Source organism: Balaenoptera acutorostrata, chromosome 15 (genome assembly GCF_949987535.1).
Source record: "Balaenoptera acutorostrata chromosome 15, mBalAcu1.1, whole genome shotgun sequence".
Taxonomy (NCBI): domain Eukaryota; kingdom Metazoa; phylum Chordata; class Mammalia; order Artiodactyla; family Balaenopteridae; genus Balaenoptera; species Balaenoptera acutorostrata.
Genome location: NC_080078.1, coordinates 80,271,085 through 80,291,887, shown reverse-complemented (window position 1 = coordinate 80,291,887; position 20,803 = coordinate 80,271,085). Strand labels below are relative to the sequence as shown.

The 20,803-nt window shown below is 42.6% G+C and overlaps 1 protein-coding gene across 3 annotated transcripts in view; it reads left to right on the top strand.

Moving 5' to 3' along the window:
* Positions 1-20,803, top strand: part of ZFP64 (ZFP64 zinc finger protein) — an 80,596-nt gene that overhangs the window by 10,710 nt on the left and 49,083 nt on the right. For 2 of the 3 annotated variants that reach the window (XM_007185285.2, XM_007185284.2), the window contains exons 3-6: positions 5,452-5,613; positions 6,678-6,740; positions 9,765-10,016; positions 16,268-17,694. In XM_007185285.2, coding sequence (XP_007185347.2) covers positions 5,452-5,613; positions 6,678-6,740; positions 9,765-10,016; positions 16,268-17,550 — 1,760 coding nt within the window. In that variant the 3' untranslated portion in view covers positions 17,551-17,694. Of the gene's footprint in view, positions 1-5,451; positions 5,614-6,677; positions 6,741-9,764; positions 10,017-16,267; positions 17,695-20,803 lie in introns of those variants that run through there. The other variant, XM_007185286.2, reaches the window with a different exon arrangement.

Below are 20,803 nucleotides of genomic sequence, written 5' to 3'. Positions count from 1 at the left end.
AGCCGCATATCTTCGCCCCAATTCCTAATTCCAGGACGGGGGACAGATGGGCTGATGTGCTGGGGCAGGTGTGGACCACATTCGGGAAAACCCTTTGGAAGAGCATGAGAAGACTTTTCCTTCAGAGAGAGGTGGATTTTTCTCCCAGGAGGTGAATTCTGAGTTTGCATTTGAATCAAGACCCCTGAGTGTGAGTCCTAAGCATGGCCTATATTGGAAGAAACAGGAACAAACAAACGATAGATTTGACGATATGACAATGAAGCAATTTCCTTAATCTGTAAAGATTGGGACTTCCCCGGTGACGCAGTGGATAAGAATCCGCCTGCCAATGCAGGGGACACGGGTTTGATCCCTGGTCCAGGAAGATCCCACATGCCGCGGAGCAACTAAGCCCAGGTGCCACAACTACTGAGCCTGTGCTCTAGAGTCCGCAAGCCACAACTACTGAGCCTGCACACCACAACTACTGAGCCTGCCCTCCAGAGCCCACGTGCTGCAACTACTGAGCCCACGAGCTACAACTACTGAAGCCCGCATACCTAGAGCCCGTGCTCCGCAACAAGAGAAGCCACCACAATGAGAAGCCCGCACACCGCAACGAAGAGTAGCCCCCGCTCACCGCAGCTAGAGAAAGCCTGCGCGCAGCAATGAAAACCCAACGCAGCCATAAATAAATAAATAAATAAATAAATAAATAAATAAATAAATCTGTAAAGATCATTTACAAGTCAATGAGAAAAACATAAAAATTCAATAGAAAAAAAAGCTAGTAGCATGAATAGGCAGTTCATAAAGAAGGTATATGAATGAATAAAATATAGTGAAAAAGATTCATCTTCACCAATTATTAATGAAACGCAAATTAAACTAAAATGATCTCATTTTGTCCTGTCAAATAGTCTGTGTGATAGCCAAGGTGAAGGGGAGAATGTACATTGATTTAGATTTTCTGGAAGGATCTCATAATTATGAATCACCAAGCAATAAAATGACCATTGCATTTTGACCCGGTTCTTCAGCTTACAGGAAGGTATCCAGAGAAACTAGAGATAAGTTAAAATTTTTGGATAGGTATTATTTATAAAGGTAAACACCTAGAAACCAACTCATTGTCCAAAAGGGGGGAATGGTCACTTTAACTGTGACAACCAACATGGTGGCATATTATGTAGCCATAAGAAATTGTGTTTTGGATGAATGATAACGTGGCAGAATGCTTTCACGTAGCAAAATTGTTTAATAAAATTGCTTAATTGTTTAATAAAAAAGAAAAGAATACAAAACAATTTAAGCCATGACCCCAGTTTTATACTTTTAAAATCTGTATACAAAGGCTCCGTTAGCCATTTGGTCCATCATTAATTCAACCAGTGTCCTCTGAGCCCCTGCACTGCCAGCGTCTGTGTGAGGTTCTGGGAAACAGTGATGGAGAGAAACAGGTGTTGTCCCCACCTGGCTCATCCAACCAAAGGAGGAGAGGATGGTCATTAAATACTTTCCCAAATAGCTATTTAATTACAGTAGAGATAAGTACTTTGGGGGAAAAGTTCGGTATTTAATGAGCATATCATGCAAGGGGGTATACTGCTGTATGGGGACAGAACTGGGCAGGTTTTCTTTTCTTCTCTACACTTTTCTGTCCTCCCTAGATTTTCTACAGTTGGTGTTTACTTTTGTTTTGAAAAAATAATACATTTTTAATTTTAAAAAATAGAAAAGGATTTAAAAAATGGAGTTTTTAAGTCGAAGAAGAGAAGGGAGAAGCAAAGTGGCTTGGGAGACATGAAATCTTCAGCTATTTGAAGAACAGTTTTGTGGGAGGAGCTACAGTTGGCCCATGTGAGCCCAGCGGGTCTAAGACACCAGTGGGTCCTAACCACAGAGAGAGATTTTGGTTCCATGTGACATTCTTACTTTTTAAGCAACAACATGAGTGAATAACTGAACACCCAAGGTGCTCCTGCTACAGACCGGGACTGCATATAACAAACCGCGCGTTTCAGATGCGCACCTGGGCACACGGGCAAGCCAGGGAGAGCCCCGGCGGCAAAAACAAAACCAAAGGCAGGCGTGAGGCTGTGAGCTGCTGGGGGTTGTTGGGGGAGGGCTTGGGGGGAGGGCTGATCTCACTAAGCACTGGACTTGATTATAAGAGCCGTTGAGAACATTCTCCCCTGGGGATAGGTCACGCCTCCGCTGGAAGCAGTTCCCCCCTCAGCAGATCTGGGTGCTTGGGGTTGCCCCTGCTGCCTTCACTTCTGCCGGACACTCAGATTCCCCAAGGCCACTGCCACTATTTATGCCAAATCTGAAGACAGACAAGGGACCCCCCCCAAAATGATCCCTGCATTTGGGTGCCTGACTCCCTGTGCTTCCTGCCGCCTCCCCCGAGACACCAAAAGCACAGGCAACAAAGGCAAAAATGGACACCTGGGACTGCATCAGACTTCTGTGCATCTAAGGAAACAACCAGCAGAATGTAAAGGCAACCTACTGGATGGGAGAAAATATTTGCAAACCATGTATCTGAGAAGGGGTTACTATCCAGAATACTCTTCGTGTTTCCCCTTTGCTGTGACTCACCATGAAAGGGATGCTAAGGCTTACGGTGGAGGGGCAGGTGGACAGTTAGGGGACGAAGCCCCATCAGTCTCCCTGGAGGGCGAGAATCCCAGGCTCACGATCATTCAGGACCCAGCACTTACCTCCCAGGAGGGTTATGGACTTCACAGCTGAGCTGAGCCGTAGGGAGGGTCTGGCCACTGTCACAAGCCCTCCTCACCCCAGCGTCTTCCAGCCTTTTTTTGTTCAAAAAGTGGTAGAGCAGAAAGTTGGGAAGTCATGGTAGCGTGAACAGCCATCCTAGTTTTAGCACTGAAGGTCCTGTATCCCGGGGAACCCTCAGTCCCAGGCAAACGAAAGCAGTTGGTCTCCCTGAGTCTTGATCATTCCTGTTGAGAGTTTGGTGCTCAGTTCTGCTCAAGTGTAGTAACTAACATTTACTAAGACTCAGCTGTGGCCATATCCTGTGCTACTGATGCTCTCATGAAACTTTGCGATAACCTTACGAAGTGGGCACAGTGATTATCCCCACTTACAGGCAAGGAAACTGAGGCTCAAAGAAGTCACGTGACTGGCCTGAGGTCCCACACCTAGGAAGTAGCTAAACCTGGACTTTTATCAGTTCAAAGATACATTGTAACATCTGAAATGGGGGTGCACCTTGGAATCAGTGAGATCGCTGCCAGCCAGGAGGCAGTCACCAAAAAATTGTCTTTGCGTGCTTGTAAACAACCTTGATTGCATTGTCATTGATCACTTTTTTTGTCCCTTTGGCAGAGTTGTGTGCATTTTTTGGAGCTACATTTGTTGGGCTTAATTGCTGTTTGAAATGTCTTCTGAAATATTGCAGGATGATTCAGATAGAAGATGAAAAGTAACTGTGCCCAGAAATATCTGGAAACAGTAGCAGGGGGTCAATTTGATATTAATGAAGCAACTATTTGTTGTTGGAGGGACAACTGTAGTTTTTGCAAAGCAACAACCAAGAAAGATGGAGTCCCTCAATGAGACAAAGCTGGGTTAAGGTTTGCTGCTGAGATGCGTGGAAAAGGATCCCTTACACCATTGGTTCTCAAACTTGAGCATGTATCAGAATCACGTGGGCAGCTTGTTAGAACAGATTGCTGGGTCCACCTGAGAGTTTCTGATTCAGTAGGCGGGGGTGGGGCCCGAGAATTGCCTTTGGAGCAAGTTCCTAAGTAAGTCCAGTGCTGCTGGCTGGGGACCACGCTTTGAGAACCAATCAGAGCAGAGAAAGCAGGAGCAATAGCTAATCTGGCAGAGTAGATGAAGCATCTCAACAAGAGGCAGGTGTGGTTGGTTAATGCATCAAAGAGACTTGGTATGAAGATGGAACATCAGTTTGTCAGACTCTTTCGGCCAGCTTTAAACACAAACCACTTAACTTCCCCCGACATATTTCAATTGAGGAAAATGGAAACCATGATTTTGCTCAAATACCAAATGCTGATAGAACCCAGCTATTCTTTGACATGCATTGGAATGAAGTTGTCGTTGCCAAAGGTGCCCGAGGAGTACAGGTCAGGAACCTGAGTTTCCTATCAAGTATCCAAAGAAATCTAAAAGAATTCATTCAATAAATACTATAAAATGTCTAAGGAATATCTATACATATATAAATACCTAAGGAATATGAAAATATTGCATTATAATGTGTTGAATAGGCAACTTTTAAAAATTTATTGTGTATAAAATAATGCTGCATCTTACAGTCTATGACATCTTAGATTCAAAGAAAGATGATATTTGTTTTAAGAGAAACTGTAACTAACACCTCAGACCTGTGGAGGGAGTATTACTGCTTCAGGCAAAGCCAAAATAGGGAGTAATGTCAGGCCCATGTTGATTTAAAGAAGTACACTCTGTAAGTACAATGGCAGAAATGTCAAAGGTGGTGCCTCAGTGACTGAAGTTTGGAAACAGAATATGACATTGGCTCTCAAAGCCATCATTAGGGCCTCTCAGCCTGACAAGGTCATCTAATGAACAAGCCCCCATGGCTGTATTTACTCCTATTTGAAGCCAAATCTCCATGTGACAATTACATGTAATAAAGGAAGAAAGAAATACATATTCCCAAACCATAAATTTAATTAACAAAGTAGTCAAAAAAATTATAATTGAAAAAAAGAAATTTGAGACTGCCTATTTTACCTGTTATAATGACAAGGTTAAAGACAAAGATGATAAAGATGTTTGGTCTCCTTTTATTCTTTTTTCCTCAAAATTTCAGTAAGAATACAAGGTTTGTTTGTTTGTTTTAGGAGTACTTGTGTTAAAAAGTATTTATGTTTAGAGAGTATTTGTAGTTTTGCCCATAATTCCTTCAATCAGTTCCTTTCCAGTTGTTTGTTAGGATTTTGTGATAAAGCTTATGAAAGTAACTAATGCTTTTGGCTGAAGTTAACAGAAAACCTACCTGGTAAATGGTAGGGACATTTCTTTTTTATTTAGTAAGTCTAGATTTGAATGGTTTTCAGGGCTCTGGCTCAACATCTGGTTTTCTTGCTCTCCCTTTATGGTTACAGAATGGCTGCCACAGATCCAGACATCACGTCCTCACTCCAGCATGTACAAAGACAGAAAGTGGGGCAACCAGGGCAGCAAGAATGAGCGTTCCTCAACTACCTCTCTTTCTGCCCCCACCTTTTTTTCAAATCAGGGAGAAAATCTTTTCCAAAAGCCCTGCAGCAGATGTTCTCTAGTGCCTCATGGGCTAGAATGGGGCCACATGATCACTCCTAAGCAGCAAGGGAGACTGGGAAAGCAATCTTAACACGTTCATTCTCTACAAAGGAAGGTGGGCAAAGGGAATATCTATTGGGTATTCATATTATGAAAATTAATAATCATCATATCTTTTAGTTTCAGCTCCAGAATTTGTTTTTGAACATGGCTATCAAACGTATCTACCCACGGAAAGCAATGAAAACCAGACAGCCACTGTCATCTCTCTCCCTGCCAAGTCACGAGCCAAAAAGCCCACGGCCCCAACTGCTCAGAAGAGGCTTAACTGTTGCTATCCAGGTAAAGGCAGCATCATGTCCTACTTTTGTAGAGAATGTGACATTTAACAGGTCCAGGACTCGAACTCGTGAATTCCTGACAACTGGACGTAGATGTGCTCCAAACTGCTTGGCTTAAAAAAATCAACCCACAGCATTTGCATCATCACATACGACCCGTCTCTCACTGTCTCTGGGCACCATGCACTGGGCTCTAAGACTTTTATAGCCATGGGCCTTTCTTTGAATGGGACTAGTGAAAATTTCCGATTACTGTGAATTTTTCTTTCTGTGCTATAACTTAGGAAGACATCCAGAAAAATTATTCCTTCCTTACTTTAAAAAAAAAAAAAAAATCCTTTAGGGAAGGCAAGGAAAATTTCAGACTTAAGGAAAAGTTGCAAAAATAGCACAAAAAATTTCTGTGTACCTTTCATCTGGATTTCCCAAATATTAACATATTACGTTTGCTTTGTTGTTCTTTCTATATATACATATATTTCCCCCAAAGTTGCAGACATGATGTCCCTTTACCCCTAAGTACCTCAATGTATATTTCCTAGAAACAAGAATATTCTTTTATATAACCACAGTACAATCATCAATATCAGGAAATTAACATTTATACATACTATTATCAAACTGCTGACCTTATTAAGATTTTACCAGTTGTCTCACTAATGTCCTCTGTATCAAAAGAAAAACTGGTCCAGGATCCAGTTCATAATCACACACTGCATTTAGTTTTCATGTGTCTTTAGTTTCCTTTAATCCTAAGCTTTTGTCTTCATGACCTTGACAGTTTTGCAAAGTACAGGCCAGTTATTTCATATTGAATAAAATGTTCGTCACTTTGGGTTTGTCTGATGTTTCTTCATGATCAGATTTAGGTGAAGCAATTTGAGCAGGAAGCACAGACGAGATATTATGTACTTGGTACCTGGTATCAGGAGCACACTGATACCTGTTGGTTCCGTTGTTGTGGGATTAACTTTCATCACTTGGTTAAGGAAGTTTCTGCCAGGCTTCTCCATTCTAAAGTGACTGTGTTTCCCTCTGTCATTGATCTTTCCTTGCCTTCTTAAGGTTGCCAATTCAAGACTGCCTATGGCATGAAGGACATGGAGCGTCATTTAAAAATCCACACGGGTAAGTGTTTCACACACATCCCTTCTCTGTGCTGGGAGCTGGGGATCCGGACAAGTCAGACACATGATATGATGCAGAACCTCACTGGTCATCATGGGAATACAAACACAAACGAAATAAAAACGAGATGCTGTTCCTACACATGCTTTTGGCAGAAAATGTTTAGAGCAATAAAATCCAGTGCGGGAACAGATATGAGAAAACTTAGAAGTGGAAATGTGAACTGACAGACATTTTAGAAATTGATCTGCCAGAATTAATTAAAATTTAAATGCACATATTCTTCTCATTTGGAGGAGATGATCCTGTAAGTAAGTGCGTGTGTGTGTGTGTGTGTGTGTGTGTGTGTGTGTGGTGTGTAATGACTGGTAAACAGACGAAGAAGGGGGAGAATAGTAACTTTTCATTTATGTATCTTTACGCTGCATCAGTGGATACCTGAGTGTGTTAGTTTTGCAATTTTGAAAGGGGAATTTAATAAATACTTTTTTTAAAGGAGAGAAAAGGATTGCATGGAAAAAGAAAACCGTGATTATTTCTGGTGATTTTAATTTTCTCTAATGTATTATTTTTATGTCTCCCAGACCTTCTGCATGGAGAAGGAATTGCTTTTAGACTATTTTTAACGAAGTATTAGATGCTCATAATTCAGATGATACAGTCATATATAAATTCAGTGAGTGTCAATGTGCATAAGGGAGGGACACTGAAATTTGGCATGGGCATCCCTAATTGCCCAAATTCTGCTACTTAGCCTCAGATAAAATATCCGGAAGATATAAAATGTCCAGCAGTTATCTCTGATATTCCTTGGCCACGGCCAACGATTGCCGTGTTGCACTGGGATCACCATCATGTCTAATCAGCCTCACAGCGTCATGTCATTTGGATTTCTTCTAGTTATCAGAATCTGAAGTTATTAAGTTTTAGGTATTGATAAGCATTCTCAGTGTAACAAGCAATGAATCTCTCCTGGTGGGTGCCCTGTGTTGAAGTTCCATCAGTCACACGTGGCATATTCATCATTGTAAGAGTAAAGTGCTGTCATTATTCATGATAATTGGGGAAGCATTATAAAAATATAAGTGAGGACAACACCCTGGAGTCCATCGCTGCAAATCTTCAGGAAGCAGCCTCTACTCACAGTTAGCCAAGCTTGGGTTTGTAGGATGGTTTCTGCATAACTGCAGCATCTCCGTCAACATCTTCAAGTCAGAGAGTTGACCAGGTGTACTTAACCTTAGTTACTTTCGGAGAAGAGGGCGTGGCCAGGAGCAACAAGAGTGGGGCTTTTTACCAGCAGAGCTGGCCGAAAACCATCCAGCTCCACCGACGTCCGGCGTCTGCTCGGTGTTGCACATACACAGGACGGCGCCCACAGAAGCTGTTTAGCAGCTGACAGTAATGAGAAATTATTGTTCCTGGATTTTTTAATTTGACTGTGAACATTTTTAATAATAAAATTACAATCTTTAATACACTTCTAGATGTATTCTTAAATCCCAGATGTTTATTCTATGAGGATAGTGATCAACTTTGGCTGACAATTGATTTTAGCACTTAGCTCTTTAGGATTTGGCCAAAATACATGTTTGATATGTAAAGTAAAGAGTGAAAATCCTGACTCACAGCCCACATCCTTCTCATCTGACACATGCCCAAAAGTCACCAGTCTTAATAGTCCAGTGTGTCTCATTCTTAAATTTTGGCATGTCTATACCAGGCTTAAACACACAATTTACTTTTTCCATATCTTATTAAGTTAATAATATATACACTATCACTGCAACTTTCTGTTTCTCCTTTAATGCTGGATGTCTTTCTATGTCCTTATGCATGTATCTACTTCATTCTTTTCGATGGCCAAGTAGGAAATTGGTTCAATAATTTATAGTACATCCATATAGTGAAATACTTCAGCCTTAAAAATCATGTTGTAGAAATTTAATGATGTGAAAATGATTGAAATTATTTTAAGTGCAAGAAAGTAGTCAGTGGAGAGGCAGTGTTGCATTTGGCTAAGAAAGCAAGACTGTCCTGGGTTCTAATCCCAGTTGTTGAGAGAATTAAGTAAAATCATTCAGAGGCACAGTACCTTTCAAAAAATAAGTGTTTAAATTGATGTTGGCCAAGAAGGTTTTTATACCCCAAAATGTACCCACACACATACAAGATAATTGGAAAAGTATACATCAAAAAATTAGCAGTTGTTCACGCGTGGCAAGTTGACAATGTGCGTTAGTGAGTACAGATTAAGCTGCTGTAGCAAAACAGCCCAAACACCAGCTCACACAAGGTAGGGGTTTATGTCTGTCTCACGTAACTGTCCAGAGGTAAGCAGGTGGTCTAGGCAGGTAGGCAGCTCTGTCCCCATCATCCAGGGACTTAAGTTCTCTCTATGTATCACAGTACGTTAGGTTACGTATCCACCATCTGCAGGTATGCTGTCCTCACCTGCTTGTTCACCCTCATGTCTTGGTAACAGCTGGCAAGACAGGTGGAAAGAGAAAAAGTAAAAGGCAAGCCATTTCCTTTTACGAAAGGGACACATTTACCTTCTCTGCCATTTGATTAATGAGGACTTCATCGCAGAATCACCCCTGGCTGCAAGTGAGGCCGAGAAATGTATTCTTTGGCTGGTCAGCCGTGAGCTCTACTAAAACTTAGAGATTCTGAGTTTTAGGGTGTGTCTGTTATGAAAAAGAATAAAGAACTAATGGGTATGAGACAATGTTTCTTATTTTACTTAGCTGTACTTTAAAATTTTGAGTTGCCTTCTATTTTAAATTGATAAAGAATTCATCTTCAATGTAGGAAAAATTAGAAAATACTAATAAACAACATAGAAGAAGCAATTCCTCCTCTCCCAAGACGTTAGCTCTTTGCCCATCATCCGTGTAGTTTTGGGGGTGGGGTTCTAAATATTCTTGGGTGACTGTGTCTTACGCTTTTCATAAGGCAGTGGGAAATAAGCCTTTTTCCTTTTTCATCTTGTTTCCTGATGCCGTCTGTGCACGTCTGAAGGAGACAAACCCCACAAGTGTGAAGTCTGCAGCAAGTGCTTCAGCCGGAAGGATAAGCTGAAGACCCACATGCGGTGCCACACGGGCGTGAAGCCCTACAAGTGCAAGACGTGTGACTACGCCGCCGCGGACAGCAGCAGCCTCAACAAGCACCTGCGGATACATTCCGACGAGCGGCCCTTCAAATGCCAGATCTGCCCGTACGCCAGCCGCAACTCCAGCCAGCTCACCGTGCACCTCCGGTCCCACACAGGTAAGTCCTTCACGTGGTCCTTACACTGCGCCCCCAACTTCCTGTTGCTTAAATCACCAGCGCCTTCAAGCACTGAGTCACAACCTAAGTAAAGGACCTGGGCACGTTAGTTCATTCCATGGTTTGCAATTTTGCTTTTCATCTGCTCAGAAGTCGCTTTCTCTGTAAAATAGGGAAAAACATCAAGGTTGTAACTTTATACATATCTTTATGTAGCTTTAGACCCTATTCACGAGTACTTAATTGAGGAGGTGCGCTAAATGAAATATAGATATAAGCAATGCATTTTTAATCAATGTCTGCATAACGTATGGTTAGGCATTTCAGTCATCTTTTAAAGACTACTCTTATCAGTTCAGCATGGGACAGCTTGATGAGAAAACTCAGCTGAGTAGGTAACTTAACAAATGATGTATGTTTTCCTTTTAGCAAGTGTGTCTCTTAGCTTTTGATACAATGGTACTGTGTAACCACCACAAAATCTCAGCAGCATATTATAAAAGCATTTATTGCTCACATACTTCAGGTCAGCAGGGAGTTGGCTAGACATTCCATTGATCTTGGCCGGGCTTAATCACATGTGTGGGAAAGGCTGGGTGTCCGCTGACCTTGGCTGGGGATCTGCTGGCTGTCTCCTTGCCTTGGCTGGGGCAGTCTGGCTCTGCCCACATGTCTCATAGCCTCCCTCTGGGCTACTCCAGGTTTGTCCTTCTCATGACAAGGGCAGACCTCTGCATGGAAGACAAAACAAGTATGCCCCAATGTGTAAGCTCATTTTGAGCCTCTGCTTGCATCCCATTGGCTAAAGTAAGTTAAATGGTTGGGCCTGGTGTCAAGGGGTGGGGCTGAGCTCACCCACAGTGGAAGGTCATCCCAGGGTTACATGGCAAAGGCCATTTTTGCACCAGCCATCATTCACCAGTTCACCCCACCATCATTCACATCTCTCTGACATGCAGATGCATTCATGGCCTCCCAAGACCCACACAAGCCTAGCCAGTCATAGGATCAGGCTTAAAGACGAGGAACTTGCAGCCTCCATCAGGTATAGATATGGCTTCTCTTGACCGAGAGCCTTCTGCAATAAAAAGACAAGCTGTCTGTCCCCACACTCCCAACATGCGGTGGTGAAACGCAGCCAGGATACTTATAATATTCCTGCTGTTCCAAAGGGGAAGAACAGGAGGCGCTTGGCAGTCACTGGTGCACAGATTTCTGAAATCCCTCTGGGCAGATGTTTCTAGGTGCCCCCACTCTGGGAACAGGGAATGTTTCTTGATTAGGCATTGACTCGGCTGCCTGGCTTTTGACTCTGCTCACTGGAGCATCCTTTCGTCACCTCCCTTAACCACTTCTGAAAAGGAGTGGAAAATGTGCCTTTGAGAAGCTTTCTCGGCCTGCTTCCTGCCTACCGAAAGTTGGGATCTTTTTAGATTTTATTTTAGTCGAGACTGACAGCTTTGCTGATAGAGCTATCTTAAAAACGTTGTGAGTTTCCTGTGTATCTGTGTGCCAAAAGCCACACCCATAATTCTTTTGGAGACTTGCCTTTCCTCTAAACTCAATTATAGGCACTTTTGGCAAATAATGTTCTGTAGGTTGAAGCCGGTGAGACTTTTAGGAATCCTTGTCCAGCTGAGAGGACTTCCTTGGCACCAACTTTATTCTTTTGGAGATTTTAACAAAGAACCTTAGGCTTACACCCTTCATTTCTCATTCGTTCTTCCCTCTGCGATCAGTTCTCTGGATATGATCTTTGTCCCCAGGCTTTTGTCTTACTTTGAAAATCTTTTGCTGGTTGAAGATGGGAAACTTCATCTAACCCAGCACATCTTTGATTTTCTGTATACTCGCTAACTTCCATTTTGAAAATGGCCAGTTCTTTTTTGAATTTGTCTGTTTCTTGTGGGACCTTATCATATGCAGCTTGTAAGACACTTTCACTGTTCGGCCTAGAACTAATGAATCTCTTTGCTCAAGTCCAGAATTCAGTGGGTACATTTTCTATCTTCTAAGTTACGACAGGCGACAGTTTTCCCAAATGCTTGCCGTGAAATGTGTGCACTGCCACTTTTCCAGCCTTTACCTGCCCCCCAAACCCAAAGCTACGTATTTCAGTTTTCTGTTACGGCAGCGCTCTGTTTCTCGATGCCAATATGTGTATCAGTTATCTGTTGTCACAATAATGCAGTGTAACAAAAACCCCCACAGAACCTCAGTGGATACAACAACATGCCTTCTCTGTTCATGTTTGGGGATCAGCTGGGTGTCATCTGGGCAACTCTGCTGGTCTTTGCTGGGCTCACTTACAAATCTCAGAATCTGCTGGCTGTGGGCTGGCTGTCCACTGGCCTTGGCTGAAACATTCCAGCTGTGCTCCACGTCTGTCGTTCTCCTCCTGGGATCAGCGGGCTAGGACAGGACTGACCTTCTCCTGGCAATGGATGACAGAGGTACAAGTGAGCAAACCCCGATTCACAAGCCCATTCAAGCCATTACTTGTATCAAGTCTAGTTAACATACCATCAGCCAAATCCAATGACGTGATAGAGCCTATTTTATTAGGGGTCATGGCAAGTCATCCTGCCCCTGTCGGGAGAGCATGCATAATTACATACATGGCAGAGGCCATGGCTACAGGGAGCGATAGGAGGTGGGGAGGTCTGGGGACATTAATCTACTACAGCAAGTTAAGACATTGGCATAACTGGCGCCCATCTGATTTTCTTCAGAAATCTCCTCAGCCTAATTTAGAGGCGCTGAAGGATTCATTTAGGGAAGTTGTTCAGAATCATCTTGACTTAGGAGGGTAAACTTAACCATTTCATTTATAATAGCATCTTTAAGTTGGTCTAGAAAAAGTGTATTTTCTAAAAATTTAAATGTATGCTGTTTATGTAGTATCTCCGTGGAATGTTCATTTCCCTTTTATAAATCTGTGGCACTTGTAAAATTTTACAAATTGTAAAATTAATAGGATTTTGTCTTTACCCTTCCATCTCTTTGATCGACTATATTGTCTCAGTAGCAACCTAAACTCAAGAAAGATCTGTCAGCTTAAATATATCAGTTGCTTGTTCACGGAGCAACATTCATTAAGTCCTCACCAAGTACCAGACACTGTGAGGGTCAGATAGTGGGCAGGAATGAACGTGGTCATTAGCTTTGGGGACCTTATGGTCCAGTGGGACTGGTACTGACCAGTCTGCCTCATTTAAGAAATAAATCTATGGTGAAAAGGAAAAAGAAGATAATGATGATGAAAAGATTTAAACCCTTTGCCTTCACGTCAAAAAGTGTTGTTAAGCTCTGCGACTCAGCTGTGAGATTTGGTTATCTGGTTTTTCTGGGTTTGACCTCTGCTAAATTGCTTTTAAGAAAAAAAAAGGCAAACAGATCGTCACTAATTTGGGCAGTGATGTAACTGGAAGACCTAGTAGAACTTTCTAGAGCAGTGATTCTTCCTCTGAGTCCACAGACACCTCCACCCAGGGATCCATGAGTAGAATTTAGGAGGACCCTGAACTTGGATGAGGAAAAAAATTACATCTTCATTTTCACTCATCTTACTGAAATGTGGCGTGTCCTTCAGTTATGAAAATAGGCATCCAGCCTGATTACAGTGCGTGTGAACTTGTCGCCAGTAGAAATCACAGATCTTTTTTTTTTTTTTTAATTTTATTTATTTGTTTATTTATTTTTGGCTGTGTTGGGTCTTCGTTTCTGTGCGAGGACTTTCTCTAGTTGCGGCAAGCGGGGGCCACTCTTAATCGCGGTGCGCAGGCCTCTCACTGTCTCGGCCTCTCTCGTTGCGGAGCACAGGCTCCAGACGCGCAGGCTCAGCAGTTGTGGCTCACGGGCCCAGTTGCTCCGCGGCATGTGGGATCTTCCCAGACCAGGGCTCGAACCCGTGTCCCCTGCATTGGCAGGCAGACTCTCAACCACTGTACCACCAGGAAAGCCCACAGATCTTTTTATAACATGTTTTTGATAGATCAAAACATCGTTTACACACTTCTCTATTTAGAAATTGGTATAGTCACTAGACCCACTGCTAGAGCTTGTTACTTAATGCACACACATTGCCAAATCACAAATTTTTTCTTTTAATTTTTTAATAATTTTCAATGTAATTAGTTTCTTTTGTATTCCTTTTGATTTTTATTTTCGTTTACTTTGTGCATTTAAACATTACCCAGAGAAAGCGTGCATGGGTTTCACTAAACCACCAGAAAGGGGTCCGTGGCATATAAAAGGTTGAGAGCAACATTATAAGGCAGAAGTCAGCAAACTTTTTCTATGAAGAGCCAGATAGTAAATATACTTTAGGCTTAGCGGGCCATACAGTGTCTATCACAGTTTACTCACCTCTGCCAGTTGTAGCATGAAAGCAACCAGAAACAACACACAACAAATGGACGCGGCTGTGTTACAATAAAACTTTATTTACAGAAACAGGCTGTGGGCTAGATTTGGCACACAGTCTGTATAGCTTACCATTCCTTGTTCTAGAGTTTCACGTGAATGATCTCAGTGGCATTTAGTCATGCAACGCATTGTTTAGTTTGGGGCTTCTTCCTTTTCTCGAAGCTTGTTTAATTTGCTCCATCATTAATTGCATTTATTAAACAGCTCATGGTGATGTTATAGGTCTTATACCAAAAAGCCAGAACACAGTCCCACTCTTTGGAGCTTATGGTAAGAAAGCGAACATTAGTCATATGTACAGATAATCACCTAGCATCCAAGAATACCAGCTTTGGCTACATACTCTAAGATGTTAACCAGTATATGACATTCTGGAAAGGGTAGAACTATAGAGACAATTAAAAATATCAGAGATTTCAGGGGTTCAGGGAGTGGGGTTAGGGGTGAATAGGTAGAGCACAGGGCATTTTTAGAGAAGTGACACTATCCTGTATGCTACTGTAATGGTAGATATGTAATAGTATACATTTGTTGAAACCCATAGAAATACACAAAACAAAGAGTAAATCCAATGTCAACTATGGAGTTTAGTTAATAATAATCTATTAATATTGGTTCATCAGTTGTAACAAATGTACTGCATTAATGCAAAATGTTAATAAGAGGGAAATGACGTGCAGGGGAGAGAAGGAGCATATGGGAACTCTGTACTTTCTGTATAATCTCCCCAAACCTAAAACTGCTCTAAAAAAATAAAAAGTCTTTTAATTAAAAAGAAAAAAAAAAAGAATACCCGCTTTGGAATCAGCCTGGGTTGGAATCCAAGCTCTGCCACGTACTACCGAGTGACTGGAAACAAGTGATAGAGTCGCTCCAGGCCTCAGCCTCCTCATTTGTACAATAGTGTTGAGAATAATATTGATAATAGTACCCACCTCATGGGAATGTCGGGATCATCAAATGAGACCATTCTTGTGGAATGCTCAGCAGGGCGCCTGCCATCCGGGAAGCCACCGAAGAACCTTAGCTGCTGTTGTTTTCCTTGCTTAAACAATATTGCAATGGGCGGGGTCACCAATTCGCTTGAATTATCAGATGATTGGGACTTGGCATTCACTGAGGAAATAAATTTGGAATATCATGTCCTTTCAGATGTTGCAATTTCGCTTTTCCTGTTCATCTTTCACCGAACATGAATTAAAAAAAAAAAAATCAAGCAGCTGGATTTTGTAACTTCACAAGTAAAGAACGCAGCTGGCAGTGTGGGATAAATAAATTGTGCGCAATAAACACGTCTTTATTAATAAAAATCTGCATGAAGTGTAAGCTGGGCGTTTCAATCATTGTAAAAAGAATATTCTGATGAGTGAGCATGGAGCTGACTGATTTGAAAATGTGCCCTTGAATCTGTTACAACATGTAACTCAACCAAAATCAACGGATTATGCAAAATTATACAACCGTGAATGGTTCCCTAGCAGAGCGAACACAATAACCATAGGAACGATCGCTTGACTGTTTTCAAGGATATACTAAGTATACTCACAAATCTTAGTTTTTTTTACTGGGGACAGTTAAATAGCTTGATTTTCAATCTCCGTTTTTCTTCTGGGTGTTATAATGGTGGTGGTGGTTTAAGTTTGGGAAAAGGAGAGAAGCCCCCGACCCCTCTTTTTTTTTTCTCCCAGGGGCTGCTAGGACCTGCAGTTAGAAGGTCTCCACCCGCCTGCCTTGGTATAAGCGATTTTCTGGTGTGTGCTTCGGGGGGATCCGCTATGGTTGTTGCCTGCCTGTTCTTATCGAAACTCACCTTGTGTTGACAGGGGACGCCCCCTTCCAGTGCTGGCTCTGTAGCGCCAAGTTCAAAATCAGCTCGGACTTGAAAAGGCACATGCGCGTGCACTCGGGGGAGAAGCCTTTCAAGTGCGAGTTCTGCAATGTCCGCTGCACCATGAAGGGGAACCTCAAGTCGCACATCCGCATCAAGCACAGCGGGAACAACTTCAAGTGTCCACACTGCGACTTCCTGGGGGACAGCAAGGCCACGCTCCGCAAGCACAGCCGGGTGCACCAGTCCGAGCACCCCGAGAAGTGCCCCGAGTGCAGCTACTCCTGCTCTAGCAAGGCCGCCCTGCGCATCCACGAGCGCATCCACTGCACCGACCGCCCCTTCAAGTGCAACTACTGCAGCTTCGACACCAAGCAGCCCAGCAACCTGAGCAAGCACGTGAAGAAGTTCCACGGCGACGTGGTCAAGACCGAGGCCTCGGAGAGGAAAGACACGGGCCGGCAGAGCAGCCGCCAGGTGGCCAAGCTGGACGCCAAGAAGACCTTCCACTGTGACCGGTGCGATGCCTCCTTCATGCGCGAGGACTCGCTCCGCAGCCACAAGCGGCAGCACAGTGAGTACAGCGAGAATAAGAGCCCGGATGTGACTGTCCTGCAGTTTCAGATCGACCCCAGCAAGCAGCCCGCCGCGCCCCTCACTGTGGGGCACCTCCAGGTGCCCCTCCAGCCCAGCCAAGTGCCCCAGTTCAGCGAGGGCAGAGTCAAAATCATCGTTGGCCATCAGGTGCCCCAGGCGAACACCATTGTCCAGGCTGCGGCGGCCGCGGTGAACATCGTACAGCCCGCCTTGGTGGCGCAGAACCCAGAGGAACTGCCCGGGAACAGCCGGCTGCAGATCTTACGCCAGGTCAATCTGATCGCCCCTCCTCATTCCTCGGGGTGTCCGAGCGAGGCGGCGGCGATGCCCCAGCCGGCTGTCCTGCTGACCACTCACGACCAGACGGACGGAGGCACTTTGCACCAGACCCTCATCCCCACGGCCCCGGGCGGCCCCCAGGAAGGCTCTGGCAACCAGACTTTCATCACCAGCTCGGGCATTACTTGCACTGACTTCGAAGGCCTGAACGCTCTGATTCAGGAGGGGACCGCTGAAGTGACTGTGGTCAGCGACGGAGGCCAGAACATCGCCGTGGCCACCACGGCTCCGCCCATATTCTCCACCACCTCTCAGCAAGAATTACCCAAGCAGACTTACTCCATCATCCAAGGAGGCGCCCACCCAGCTTTGCTCTGTCCGGCGGATTCCATACCAGACTAGTGCTTATAAAACAAAAGAAAGGGGGAAAAAGGAGTGACCAAAAAAGAAGTCAGAAATGGAATTCTGTAAGAGGTTTGCCCTTAATGTTTTTAAGGATTGTTGTGAAAACACCCCGCCCCCATAATAAATTGTAATTTTATACTGCTTACTGAAATTTTTTTATGCTGCGATAATTTTGAGACCTCTGAATCGCGGTGTTCTAAGTGCTGTAGAATCTTAAATACTACCAAGATGATCCCGATTAGGGGTTGGAATGAAATGAATTGAGTAGTGAATACATTTGTTTGCTTCCAACTTGATTTGCCAACTCTAATAAAGGTTTTTTCCATCTCATTAAATTTGTGTAGTAAATGGTGCTTCTCAGCCTCTCTTAAGTCCCCGTTCTGAAATACCCACAATGTTTGGGGTAATAGTGTTTTAATACATGGATACAAATCTATTGGCATGAAGGACCATTTTCTACATAATGTTACATGGATTTTTGATCAAAAAAAAGGTTTAGCGTAAATGAGGGAAAAAAAGGAATGGTTTCCTAATAAATTGATACATCATTAAAACATAACAAATGTTAGTGATTCTTTAGAGTCACAGTATGATTTGGGTTATTGGGGTTTGAATTATATAATTAAAGAGAACTTGAAGAAGCAAAGGTTCTTAGTCCTCTCTCATAAATAGTATATAAATGCCTTACCTTCTTCACAGTCAAATCAAATATGTGTGGTGCCTAAAGTGACCCAACTATCATTTTTATTTTGAAACTTCAGAGTGACAAACCTGACGTTTCTGTTTAGATGGTAATATAATTAACCTTTAGGTTAGGTTAATTATAATATTAACCTTTAGGACAGTTTTCTAGGATGGCATTGTTTTAGATAGTAATATACGTGCAGTCCCAGGGATCAGACGAGAGGGACTGGAAAAGCACCTGGGTCCAAAGCATGGGCTGTGTTGAGGAGAGGGAAGTTCAAATTTCAGTCTGTTTTGAATTGAAATGCTGTGTGATCAGTAGGTGGCGCCAGAGAGCGATCTCAAATTACCCGTGCTTGGATCCAGAGACCTGAATTTGGGTCTTCATCTCTGATTTCCAGCTTCTAGCATTATCTTCAACTCAGGGTGGGCTCTTAATAAACACTGCGTAAATGAAACATGCTGTCACAGAGCATGAGCAAGGATTGGTGAGGAGGGGAGGTTACTCTTGTGAGAGAAGCATATTTAAAATGTGAGAACACTTTAGATACATTTTTACCAGAGTAACCAACATTTTAATTTTATTCCCTAACACACAAACTTATTAAAATTCTCATGCATATCAATTCACTTTTACATAAAGATATTATTCCCTCCCGCTTTTTTTTCTTAATAACAAACTAAGGAAATATGGAAAATGGTGATGTTGAAAACCTTGAGAATTGCCTGTTAAAAATAGAAGGTCAGCATCCCGTAGGATACACATACAGGGACTTCCCCAGAGAGCCAGTGGTTAAGATGCGGTGCTTCCACTGCAGGGGATGCGGGTTCCATCCCTGGTCGGGGAACTAAGATCCCACATGCTGCGCAGCGTGGCCAAGAAAAAACAAAAACACATACATATATATATATATATCCTCAAGCTGGGCTTTGTCTTCTTTCTTTTTATTTTTGATCCTTCTTCTTCGCCAGAAATTATTTTCGTATCAGCAGTGATGATAACGCATCATAACTATGGTTTGGTAAGAAATCAAAAAAGCTTGCAGCTTACTCTGTTAGTATTTTAGTAATTTTATCACTTTAGAATTATTGCTTGCAGTTCTTTAGGAAACTATTCAGCCATTGGATTTTACCTGGGAAACTTCTGTTGTCATGAACCTGTGTTCTACATCTTTCTTTTTTCCCAGCGTGCCCCTAGTTTCAACTTTTAAATGATTTTTTTCCTGATTATAAATGTAATGTGTATTCAAGATACAAAATATGGGAAACACGTTATAGATCTTCCTCGACATACGAACGGGTTATGTCCTGATAAACCCATTGTAAGCTGAAAATATCATTAAGTTGAAAATGCATTTAATACAGCTAACCTACCAAGCATCATAGCTTAGCCTCACCTACCTTAAATGTGCTCAGAACATTTACATTAGCCAACAGTTGGGCAAAATCAGCCTATTTTAGAAGAGAATATTGAATAGCTCATGTAATTTAATGAATACAGAAAGTGAAAAACACAGATTGGAGGGGTACAGAATGGTTGTAAGTGTATCAGTTGTTCACCTTCGTGACCCATGGCCGACTCACTGCCACTGCCCAGCATCGGGAGAAAGAATCAGACCACATAGTGCTAGCCCAGAAAAAGATCAAAATTCTAAGTATGATTCTCTTGAATGTGTATTGCTTTTGTACCATCGTAAAGTCAAAAAATTGTTAAGTTGAGCCATCGTAAGTTGGGGACCATCTGTATGTATATTATTAAGAAAAATTTAAAAGTCACTAATAATTTTACTCTCCAGATGTAAAAATTGTGACCATTTTAATGGACTTCCTTCTAATCTTTTTTTTCTATGCTTGTGTATGTTTTCTATTTTTTAAATTAATTTAATTAATTAATTTATTTATGGCTGCATCAGGTCTTAGTTGCGACATGTGGGATCTTTCATTGTGCTGCGGGCTTTGTTGTGGCATGCAGGCTTCTCTCTAGTTGTGGCGTGCAGGTTTTCTTTCTCTAGTTGTGGCACACGGGCTCTGTAGTTTGCGGCACGCGGACTCTCTCATTGAGGCGCGCGAGCTCAGTAGTCGTGGCACGCGGGCTCAGTTGCCCCACGGCGTGTGGGATCTTAGTTCTCCCACCAGGGATTGAACCCGCGTCCCCTGCGTTGGACGGCGAATTCTTTACCACTGGACCATCAGGGGAGTCCCGTATGTATGTTTTCTACTCCAGTGACAGAGTTGGGGTTGAACTGAGCATACTATTTTCTTTTTATATACTATATTTCTCTTTATATCATTATATCTCCATGGAACTGCTGCCCTCCGTATATACATATAATGCACATACACATACATGCATATACATACACACACATGCATATTTGGATTTTTTTAACAAACTACAACAGCAAAACTTGTTCCTTGTGATAAACTATATATAGAATTGTACAAAAACCAAGCCAATAATCTCCAGCCTATTCTCACCCTACCCAAGATAAGTAAGGTCTCTGTGTTCATACCAACTTAAAAGATAACCTAGAAAAGGCTTCCCCTTATTTTTATAGTAATTGTA